This window comes from Phoenix dactylifera, unplaced genomic scaffold (assembly GCF_009389715.1).
Source record: "Phoenix dactylifera cultivar Barhee BC4 unplaced genomic scaffold, palm_55x_up_171113_PBpolish2nd_filt_p 000402F, whole genome shotgun sequence".
NCBI classification, from domain to species: domain Eukaryota; kingdom Viridiplantae; phylum Streptophyta; class Magnoliopsida; order Arecales; family Arecaceae; genus Phoenix; species Phoenix dactylifera.
In genome coordinates this window covers 229,546-241,171 of record NW_024067844.1, presented here as the reverse complement: position 1 = coordinate 241,171, position 11,626 = coordinate 229,546, and the positions used below count along the sequence as shown (strand labels likewise).

Sequence of the window (11,626 nt, the reverse complement as noted above, 5' to 3'; positions counted from 1 at the left end):
ATTCTTAGGAGAAAATTTAATCTCATGGTTTAGCAAGAAACAAAACTCGGTTGCATTATCTACAGCTGAAGCCGAATATGTTGCTGCCGAAAGTTGTTGTGCTCAAATCATGTGGATCAAACAACAACTTGAAGATTATGGAATTAAACAAGATAAAATTCTCATTAACTATGACAATACAAGTGCTATTAACCTAACTAAGAATCCAATTTAGCATTCAAGAGCCAAACACATTGAGATAAGACATCACTTCATAAGAGATCATGTACTGAATGGTGATGTGACACTTCAATTTGTTTGCACTGATGATCAACTAGCTGACATCTTCACAAAACCCTTGAGTGAAGAGCGATTCTGTGTACTTAGGAGAGGATTACGAGTGATTGATCCCATCCTAGTGATATTCTCTTCTAATTCATTGATTTTGATGATTAGCTTGTGTTAAATATAGAGTTTCTCATCTATGATCATCAAATCAGATCACAAACTTTTTGATTATCCCTTCTTCGGCACGAAAATAACATGATTTTTGGGTACGTGCCAGAATTCGAGTCGACTCGGATACATTTTAGAGTCGGCTCATGAGGGGAGTCGACTCGCACATAGTTAGGAGTTGACTCGAGGTCGATGGCATCATAGGGGGAGTCGACTCGCGCATATTTTGGAGTCGACTCCGAGGTCGAGTCGACTCGCGACTTACTGGAGTCGACTCGAGGTCGGGAATCCGATGTTTTAACCCTAATCGAAGCGTTCAATCGACACTTCTATTCACCGCCGCCACTGTTCAAAAACCTAGAGTCGTCTCCGACCCTCGTCTCCGACCTTTGTTAGGGCATTTCCGTCGAGTTTCCCTCCGTGTCCTCGTGTCCTTTCCCCCTCCTTAGGTCTAGGATGCCTCGGAAAGTTGTTGTCCCGAGCCGGAAAAGGCCCCAACCCGGCGAGCGGTACGAGCGACGGTCAAAGGCTCGAAAAATGATCCCGTGAGGCCACAACCTCCGGTTCCTTCCCCGCCGAGGCCGGTTCCCTCGCGTCTGTGCGCCGGGAAGGCGGTCTCCACCGGAGATACGTCAACTTTGACTTCCTCTCCCGGGAAGGCTTTACCCTAGGGGCATAGGTTAAGGGCTCAAGGGTTAGAAAGATTTTGTTCCCTAGATCTCCCTACTTACCCAGGGCTAGTTAGGGAATTTTATGGTACAGTAGCTAGGGGTAATGGTGGGATTCAGGGAACTGTAGCAGGTGTCCCTTTGTTTATTTCAGAGGATTTCATTGCTCAAGTCCTCCATCTTCCCCAAGTAGGATTGTTTCCCTCTCACCCCACAGATAGGACTGAGGCCCTTACGACCATACTAGGGAGTCCACCTCAGTCCCCCTAGAAGAGGTGGTCTGCAAGTCAGCTATCAGCTGAAATGCGGCTCCTCTTGAGTATCATATCTAGGACCCTCTTCCCCAAAACAGGCCGTTTTGATTTTGTATCTGAGAGGGACCTAGCCTTGATGTTCTACATTCTTCAGGATACTCCAATCAACTTTCCAAAACTCATCTATAAATACCTATGTGAGCCTCTAGACAAACCTAGGCTCAGTCTTCCCTATGGCATGCTCTATACCTTGATCTTTAGGGAGTTGAGGTCCCCATTCCTGAGGGGGAACCCTCTCGCTCACTGCGATACACAAATCGCATGGGTGAGGGAAACTCTTCACAGGATGGGATTCCATAAGGTTGAGGGAGTCTGGGTCCGGAAACCATCCTCTTCCACACCTTCTGACCCTACTACTCGACACTCTCCCAGCCCCTGATCATGACTCCGATTTTCCCACCTATCCCTCCACTTCAGCACCATCTACTTCAGCCGGACCCCCACTGCACCACCTACTCAGCCACTAGAGGTCCGAATATCTCCTGAGCAGCTCCGGGAGTTGCGGCAGGAGATCGTGAGGGATCTTCGGGACGACCTACTGAGGGAGGCTCCGAGGTCCAGCGACTGCTCTCTCCACTGCGCTGGGGTTCCATCTTTGGGAGCCGTGACCGAGATGACGGCTCATCTGAGGGAAGAAAATTTACAATGTAAGAAGCCTAATTCAAGCCCAATTTTCGAATATGAGCGATGTTACGAGTAACACAAGAAAGCTGCGAGAAGACATCCGACAGGAGCTAGACAGCCAGAAGCAGGGTGCCGAACGGCTATCCAATGTACTGATCTTCAAGTTGGATACCCTCCAAGAGAAATCTGACTGAGCTTACCTCGATCCAGAGTAGGGCCACCTCGGAGATCATAAAGCACTAGGAAACATCTCAGAAGGGATCAGTTTAGTTATGCATCATATTAGACTGGGCACAGGAGCCTCCTCATCCAAGAAATCCTAGTGTAGCTTGCTTTTTCTTATTGATATGTACTTACTTCTACACTTTTGATGTATCTACATTGTACTTAAATTTACATCAATACAATGAGTAGACATTTCTCTTCCAAATTGTGCAAAATTTGAACTCTAATTGCTTTTATGATGTGCTATTGCCTTTTTGCTATGATGACAAAAAGGGGGAGAAAATATATTGAATAGACATGTAAAGGGAATCAATAAAAAGAAAACCTTTAAAACACAAAATAATTTGTTCTAAGTGGATTCGATACCTCGAGGCTTATTATCTCTCTGTTGGGGCTCCTAAAGGAGTAATCTCCAGAATCTATTCAAGAGATATTCGGAGATTAGTTGAATCATACTCAAGAACAAATTGGCAGATTTTCCCTCTATAACCAAAAATTTAAGTTCAAAAGCTTCAACACACTAAAAGAAAAATTCAGAGAATCTAAACAAAGTTGAATGCATGTGTTGAGGGGGAGAATCTGAAATTTTAAAGAAAGCAAACTCATTAAATATATATAAGCCAAACAATTGATTGCATGACATGAAGGCTTATATAATTCTAAATAAAAGGGGGAGCTTTAACTTCAGATTTACTGTTTCACACCTTTCAGTTTTGGATAAATTAAATGACTAGACACTTGAATTCATTTTAAAACTTTACTATAAATCTCCTTTTTGGTTGAGCAATTCACTTTACAAATACTCAATGTTTTGTCATCATCAAAAAGGGGGAGATTGTGGAGTGATTGATTATAACCCTATTTGATTTTGATGAGCTCAAAGCATTTGAGTATATCTTATGTTTACTAATGAATTCAATCTAGTGTTTCAGTGAAATACTTGTAAATTTATGGTTAAGTGTCTCTAAGCTTTGGTTCAAATATTTTGGATAAGTTAAGGAAGTCAATTTGAACCAAAGTCTGAGACTCGAGTCGACTCCGGGAGATTACGAGTCGACTCCAAGCGTATCAGAAGCACTAGCACAGGCTCGAGTCGACTCCTGTACATTACTAGTCGACTCCGACTGAGAACAGACAGACGAACAGAAAGATCCAACTCAAAACCTGTCAACGAATCGACTCTTGAAGAGCGCGAGTCGACTCCGATACTGCCGAGTCGACTCCAGGGTAGTACGAGTCGACTCCAGGGAGTTACAGACAGAAGTTATTTTGGACCTGAGAGCCGAGTCGACTCCTGAGGAACTCGAGTCGACTCCGATGGTTGGCAGGTCGACTCCAAAGGAAGCGAGAGTCGACTCCCAGTGTGATACAAGGCAAAAGTCAGAGAGCAACTTTCGGACACTGAGAGCCGAGTCGACTCCCGCAAAGTCCGAGTCGACTCCAAGACAGTGCGACCCCAAAAAGACAGAAGACAGTATTTTCGTCTCTGAGAGGCGAGTCGACTCCAAGACAGTTCGAGTCGACTCCAAGACAATGCTACCCCAAAAAGACAGAAGACTGTTTTTTGGATACTGAGAGCCGAGTCGACTCCGAAACAGTTCGGTCGACTCCAGGACGGCACGAGTCAAAAGACAGAAGATCGGGAGTTCGGACTCTGAGCGCCGAGTTGACTCCCAGAATTTCCGAGTCGACTCGAGTGAGCAAAGTTGAAGAATACATCTATGGATTCTTTGGAATGAGTCGACTCCAAAAGTGCCAGGTCAGCTCCAGACTTTGGGGAGTCGACTCCGGGTTAAGTCGAGTCGACTCCCAGTCGAGAAGAGCACTTTAATTCAAATCCGGAACAGTTGCCGAGCCGACTCCCAGAGAAGCATGAGTCGACTCCTGCTGCAGCCGAGTCGACTCCAGATCGCGCGAGTCGACTCCGATCCCAACGGAAACATTATCAGGATGTGCAGAATGTGCAGAATGGCTAGAAGATTGTGTCTAACGGCTAGTTTCCGTGGAGAATGGCTTAAATAGCCACAGAGAACTGTAGCAAGGTAGAGAAGCGACATTCCATTCAAAGAAAACAAGAAATCTCTAGCTACCATTTGATTTCAAAGAGCATACACGGAAAAGAAGGAAGAGGGCCATTAACTCCATCCAACCAACTCTTCCCAGCATTAAAGAAGTCTCCTTCAGTCTTCAAGTCTTCAAGACATTCAAGAGGAGACCTTGAGTTCGAGAAGCCCTCCTCTACATCTTCATAAATTCGTTTGAGGGCTCTTAACTTCTCTCTTATTTATATCGCTAAATATCTGCTTGTTTAGAAGCTGTATTTTTCTGTTTATTTTTCAATCCATTTGTTCCTTACTTGATTCAATCAGGGGATTGAATCAAGGGTCTAAAGGTTTGTTGGTGAGCCTAGGTTGAAACCAACGTGTAAGGGTTTGATTGTGATCCCGAAAAAATAATCGGGTGGTTCTAGTCGGTGAGCCTGGGAAAACCGACCGAGTTCGTTGTGATCTCGTAAAACAACAAGTTAGGTTGTGAGCTTGTAAAACAACCGGCTGTAATCCGAGGGGTTATAGTGAATTCCCAAGTGAGGCTTGGGAAGTGGACGTAGGAGCAAGGGTTAGCTCCGAACCACTATAAATTTTCTTGTGTTTGTGATTGTCTTGTTGTCTCTTACTTCCATTTCATACACTGCACATAGCATCTAATTAATCCACTTGCAAAATGCATTAATTAGTTATTCACAAACCTTTTAATTGTTATAATTATTTTAAGACCCAATTCACCCCCCCTCTTGGGGTTGTCTATCTGGGCAACAGTATCACCGGCCACTACCTAACATTATTGCAATTACGTTGGCCCAGGTGACGACAAGGTTGGCTCCCTTAAATAAGAGAATGATTTGAGGGACCTGAGGTATACAATATGCTACCCTTCTCACAAAAGGTCTCACTTTGCTTAAATTTCTTCCTTTTATACTGTTGCCTCGTTGTTTTGACTTAGGCATTGAAGGGTCCTTCGTCGGAAATTCTTCAGCAATTGGACTTCTTACAGGCTACCCAATGGAAGAGTCCAGTGCCCAACGTCTCAACTAGCCTGCTTAGTCTATTTCTAGCTAACCTTAGAATCGTTCGAGTTGTGCTTCTACCTCGGTTCAAATATGACACCAAGAGCATATGTGGTGCAAAGCCACTTGATGTTGATTATTGACCTAAACATGCAGAGCCATATGATGTTGATTGTTGACCTAATCCACTTGCATCCCGCCTTTGCAGGATGGAGTGTGACGCCCCACCTGATTGATTTCTTTTTCGTGACATGAGCTCTATTAAGTGAGCATAATGATTCGAAGATGCAGTAATATTCCATCACTTTTCTCTTTACTTATTCTACTGCACTAGGAACAGGATCTGGCGATCACATTGCATGCCACACCATACAAAAGTGACACCCCTACGAAAGCTCTCCCCTTTCCTTGACGGCTCGGTTTAGCAGCAATAGCAAGCCTCTAGTTCGCGGAGAAAGAAGTTTATTTGGGGCTTTCGAAAATATATATATATTTATACATATATTATATAAAAAATTTTATGTAGGATGTAAAAAAATATTTTTTTAGGTTAAAATTAAAATATTTTTTAAATATATTCTTAAGCTAAACTCGATAATAATTTTTTATTAAAAATATAATAAATATTTTATATATTTTTTAAATAAATAGATGTGCAACTAAATGTAAGTCATTTTGAAATGTACTATATTTTTTGTGGCCAACCAAATATAAAAAATTATTTTTCAAACTATATATATTTAGATATTGGTTTTTTTAAAAAAATAGTAAGAATTTTTTTTTTTTGTGAACCAAATGAGTTCAAAATATGGAGAACTAGCCAACATGAGTCGAATCACATGCAGTTGATTTTAAGCCATTTTGAAATGTACTACATTTTTAATGGCCAACTAAATATACAAAATTATTTTTTCAAATTATATATATTTAGATATTAGCTTTTAAAAAAATATTTTAGTAAAAAAACTTTTTACAAACCAAACGAATTCAAAACATAGAAAACAAGCCAAAATGAGTCAAATCACATGCAGTTGATTCTTCTCTCGGTAGGACAATATTATGGGAAGAATTAGACCAAACCATACTCATGTCTCATGGGTCACCATATACGCCAAAATTCAAATGCACATGCGCTAAGAATATTCGTTATTAAACTTTATTCAGAAATCCTCAATACTCGTTACGGAACGTGAAAAACGATCATAGCAGTTTGTGTGCATGTGTTTGTGAGCGTGTGCACACGGAAGGGATCTCTAACGTATCTTTTTTCTTAATGCAAATCAACAAACAGAGAAATATAATTTAGAATTAGTATTGCATAAACGTAAAAATATTTAAAAAATTTCACGTCCCACTTCAAGCTGCGCGAAAGAAAATTCAAGTGGATCGTATAATGTAGAATTAGTATTCCGTCAGCATAAAGATATTCAAAAGGGAAAATGAACATCCCCCTCCAAGCTGCGACGAAGAAAATTCAAGTGGATTAGGGGAAGATTAGATCCGGTCAGATCCCGGTCATTCCGTTAACACTTTCTAAATTTGCTAGGGCAAAATTCATCCTGGGCTAGTAAGGCCTTCCACATGACCCAACTCAAATACTCGGAGTAGGAGAGATGTCCTTGGATCGAAACTTCAAATTTCAACGGAGACATTCTCTCCATATTTCTCAAAAATAACACACACACACAAAAAAAACTTTAGGGAGTATTTGATATAAGGTGATGATTGCAAGATCAAGGGTGGGTGGTGGTGACCAGATTGCCCTATTTGGTAGCACCATGATGATCCTACGTGGCAGTAATCCCAAATCACCTTCATTCCTCAAATTCCTCAAATCACCATCCAATCCAGTGATAGAATGTCTGTCCTTGAGGTCAGATATCTAAGATCACCTCAGGACAACCATCTTGGACTAAAATTTAAAGACAAAAATATCCTTCAATCCAGCTAGAAAAATTAGTATCAATACACTGTTAATATATGATACTAGTATTGTGCATATTATAGTACATTATATTGATATGATATATTATATTTATAATATATTATATTATTAATCAAATAATTGTCATATTATTACTCAATGATAATTTAAAATTATAATAAAAATATATTATTATACTTTATATTTATATAATGGAATTATTTAATATATGACTTCTATTTGCCTTATTTTTTAAATCAAAATAAATATTAGTATTAAAAATAATATATTAAAACCATAAATAAAAATATTAGTTCTATAATAACAATTAGTATACCTTTATAGGATTAATAAATATATTTTATTAAAATATCCTCATAATTAACATATTAATAAATATGTTAATATTTTATTATAAATATATTTTATATGATTAATAAATATATTTTTATGGAGTATATTAGGGATAATTTTGGTATTATATGGTCAGTGATCTTCAATTTTTGTGGAATACCAAACAGATTACTCATGCATATCCGAAAATCTTTGATTATTGGAACGTAGCATACCAAATATGGTGATCTTAAATCATCAAAAATCAGATTGCTTCAGAATAAGGATTGCCAGTGATCTTAGTTGGATCGCCAAACACCATCTTAAGTGGTCACTTGTGCTTCTTACATGGTCTCATGGATCTCAAAGTGGTAAAAATTCACTATAAAGATCTGTACGGACATGTGTTTAGTCCCACATCGACTATGCAATGGATATATCCTAGATATTTGTACAAAACCAAGAAACTCGAATAATACGTTCTAACTAATTTTTTTGAATGAGGTCCTTGATTACTACAAATAGTATTAGAGCGGATCTGTCTCATAGTCATATGGACTAAGAGATACTGCAGCATGGATCCATTTGGACTGACCATGACTAATTATGGTATTTATAATTAGATTTATGGTATCTGTGATTGGATCTGAATGAATTTAGATGCTTAGCTCGGCGAAGATGCTAAGGTTTAAACGAGAGAAATGTATGAAGATCTATACGAGTCTATATTCAGTGTCACATTGAGCATGTCCCATTGATTATGCTCACCGAAAGATATACAACACAACGGCAGCAAAAGCGAACCAATGAAACCAAGAAGGTGGAAGCTTCAAGGCACATGCGGGCCTTGCTCTTTCCCATTTGTAGTGCAGCTAAAACATGTCTCTTATATTAATTCTTCCCTTGTACACAGAAGGATGTTCCCTTATTATAGATTATTTCATGCGTGGAAGGAAGTTTAGATGATTATAATGAGGAAGATGACTACCTTTGTAAACTAATAGCAGCAACATTGGCACATTTCTAGAGAATTAATGTAGTGAATTAAAGGGATATCTTTTGCAATGATACCCCTTTAATTCTTATCATCACAACGCAAAACAATATTTATCTCTTAAAGGCTTGCACTAGCATATCAAGGAATTAATTGATAGGGTAGGAAAAGAGATATCCCTTAATTGATCATTATACCTTGGTTTCAACTAAGATCTAAATAAAATACGGGGACTGCTTGACCTTCGGAAGTAGTTCATACAATCTAGTGAGGAAAATAAGCAGTTGATACAGGAGAAAGTTTGGATTTTTTTTTTTTTTTTTTGATTAATAAGCTCTCTTAGTAGATCTTTAGCGTTTTCCATATAGAGTCGTTGGAAAACAAATTAAGAGGCACAATAATTTGCTCTCATTATTAAAAGAGAGAAGATGTGGTGGAGCTCCCACTGCTCCCAGTCTCAGGCCTCATCTCCCTGCTTCTCAAGATTCTCAGCATCCACGCCACAATAAGAATCCAGCTGACACTTCACCTTCATGCCCTCCTCCGAGACGCAGTAGTGCACATACTTGTTGTAGAGGAAGGGCCTGAAGAGAGATGGGTGCTCCTCATCGACCAGCTCCGGCGGCGCCTGGATCACCACTTCATCCTTCGGAATTGAGAATATGATGGCCGAGTATCTCGTTGTGTCTCCACCCACCACGATGCGATGCAACGGCGAATACACTCGGCCGTTGGTCCATGCCTAGCTCAAAATTTAACAGACAGCAACGGTAAGTAATCATGCCTTTTTTTAATTATTATTATTCTTTTTTCGCCTTACCATAACGAATTATTCCCTGTTATTGTAACACTTTGGATTGGTTTTCCTAGCTAGTAAAGCCATCATTAATGTTTCTTTTCCTCTTGCTAAAAGATGGTATAATACATGATTAAGCTGTTCAAATGACTACGGTTCATGTCTTTACATGGGGTAGAAACTAAGTTAATTTCCTTTAATTTGGACTGAGATTTCGTGATAGGTTATGCACCATGCCATGTTAAACTCTCTAAGAAAATATAAAATATATAAATAAATCTATCTCATGATTTCAACATGGTAATTAGGGCAGCGATCCTGAGTTCGAATTCTGTCTTCGCTTTAATTCTATTATTAAAATTTTCGCATGCTAAACTGATCCATTAAAAAAAAAATTCGGCTCCGTGAGAAGAAATGTACAAAAATATAAAATATATAAATAAATTTATCTTATTTTTAGGACAAGTGGTGATTTCATCGGACAAGATCCACATGGCCGCAATATCCTACTTTAATGGCTCGTAATTAAGGATCTCTGTGTGCGTCGAGGGAAGTCGATTAAGGCATTTTATTTTTTAACAACAGCAACGGCGAAAGCTGGATTTTAGAAGCAGAGAAAGAAATGCATCATACCCTGAAGGCATCCCCGGCGATGACGATGAAGGATGCCGGCGAGGGAGTGGCCGGAATCCACTCCCCATCCTTTGTCTCTATCTCAAGTCCATCCACTTGGTTCTGGCACACGATGGCTAGCGTGTTCTTGTCCCTGTGAGGAACCAAACCCAGCTTCTTCTCCTCCTCTCCCTGAGGCGCCCCGTACTCCGAGACCCTAAGCAGAAACCTCGTGGACTCCGTCTGAGCCACGCAGTACTTCTCCACCCCAAGACTCTCCAATACCATCCTCCGGACCGTCTCCTCCAGCTCCATCACTTGCTCTGAGAACGACTGCACCGTCTCACTAGCCAAATACGTACACCGAAAGGAAATCAACTATCCATCCATCTATATGACTTAGTGCACTTCTTTTTTTTTTCTGCTTAGGATGGTCTATCTGAATCTAGTCTACTGGTAACTGAGAAAAAGGAAAGAAAAACATAGGCATATATATATATATATATATATATATATATATGGGTGCAATGTACTGTACCAAAAGGTGGAGTTTCCACTGGGCCACATGAGGCTGGTGAAGCTCTGGGCGCCGTAGGAAAACGGTGCGTCCATGATGGCCAGGCTCTCATAAGAGAGGTAGGGAATCTGGCCGAGGTAGCCGTGGAAGGGCTTGTCGCAGATGTTTTGTAGCTTGGTCTCAAGAGGAAGGGCGAAGAGTTCCTTCATGGCAGTGCCAAAGAGGGAGTCACGGAGCTCGGAGGAGATCCGCGGGTAGACAGCCTCAAAGCAACCGTCGGACTCCATGGCTTGCATCACGCGAGCTCGAACTGCAGCCCAGCTACGCGTTCCTGGGTTGGAAGAATTGACATCGGAGAAGTCGATCTTGGAGAGACGGCGTTCGCTTGCTGCCGTTTCTGCGCCCATCTTTCTTTCCTTCGGTCTTGTTCTGAGTCTTATCTCTCTCGTGTTCTATCTGAATCAATTTAAGTCAACTTCCGGTGAAATGAACAGAATTCAAGCTGGAGCAGGTAGGTGGTTGCGCAATAGATTGAATGGATTTGCACGATGCCAAATTTTTTTAATCTTAAATGCAAAGGAACCGATTTTTTTACATCTACCATGCCATAAAATATTATTGGGTCACATCATGTCTCCTCCTCACATGATCGCTTTGAGACATATCACGCTGCGGCCTGCCACTAAAAACAACTCGGAAATGAAACTTTTTGATTCGCGTGTCCTCGGATTTTGTTTTTTATCTCCATTTCCCACCTAACCTACCCTCGGGAGGCCGATTCCATTAGAATCGGACCTCACTCCTCTGGTCCAGGTGACGAAGGTGATAGATATCATTCTGCAAGTGTTTTTTTTTTTGTCGTTACACAAAGAAAAAGACAATTAAAAAAACTAATTGTAATTAGGCATGTTTTATAACGAAAGCAGCTATGATGGAATGATTAAACTTAATGAATTATAACTCATACCTTAACTCGCTAAATCCATCTTGAATTGAACTTTGAAATGTTTGTAATGTGATCTGCAGCCGCTATCAAACGAGATTTTCTCTGATCTCGATAGAGATTAGCGAGAGATCTTCTGGAAAGAGAGTTCCTAATAGATATATTAGAGAAGGGGTC

The 11,626-nt window shown here is 40.3% G+C and overlaps 1 protein-coding gene across 1 annotated transcript; it reads right to left on the bottom strand.

The window, feature by feature from the left end:
• Window positions 1–8,790: 8,790 nt before the first annotated feature.
• On the bottom strand, window positions 8,791–11,035 carry LOC103709429 (probable 2-oxoglutarate-dependent dioxygenase AOP1). The gene is made up of 3 exons (XM_008794752.4): window positions 10,528–11,035; window positions 10,011–10,335; window positions 8,791–9,323 (listed from the first exon to the last, which is right to left on the bottom strand). Exons 1-3 carry the CDS (start codon window positions 10,911–10,913, stop codon window positions 9,039–9,041), a joined length of 996 nt encoding a protein of 331 aa, XP_008792974.2. The 5' UTR covers window positions 10,914–11,035; the 3' UTR covers window positions 8,791–9,038.
• Window positions 11,036–11,626: the final 591 nt, after the last annotated feature.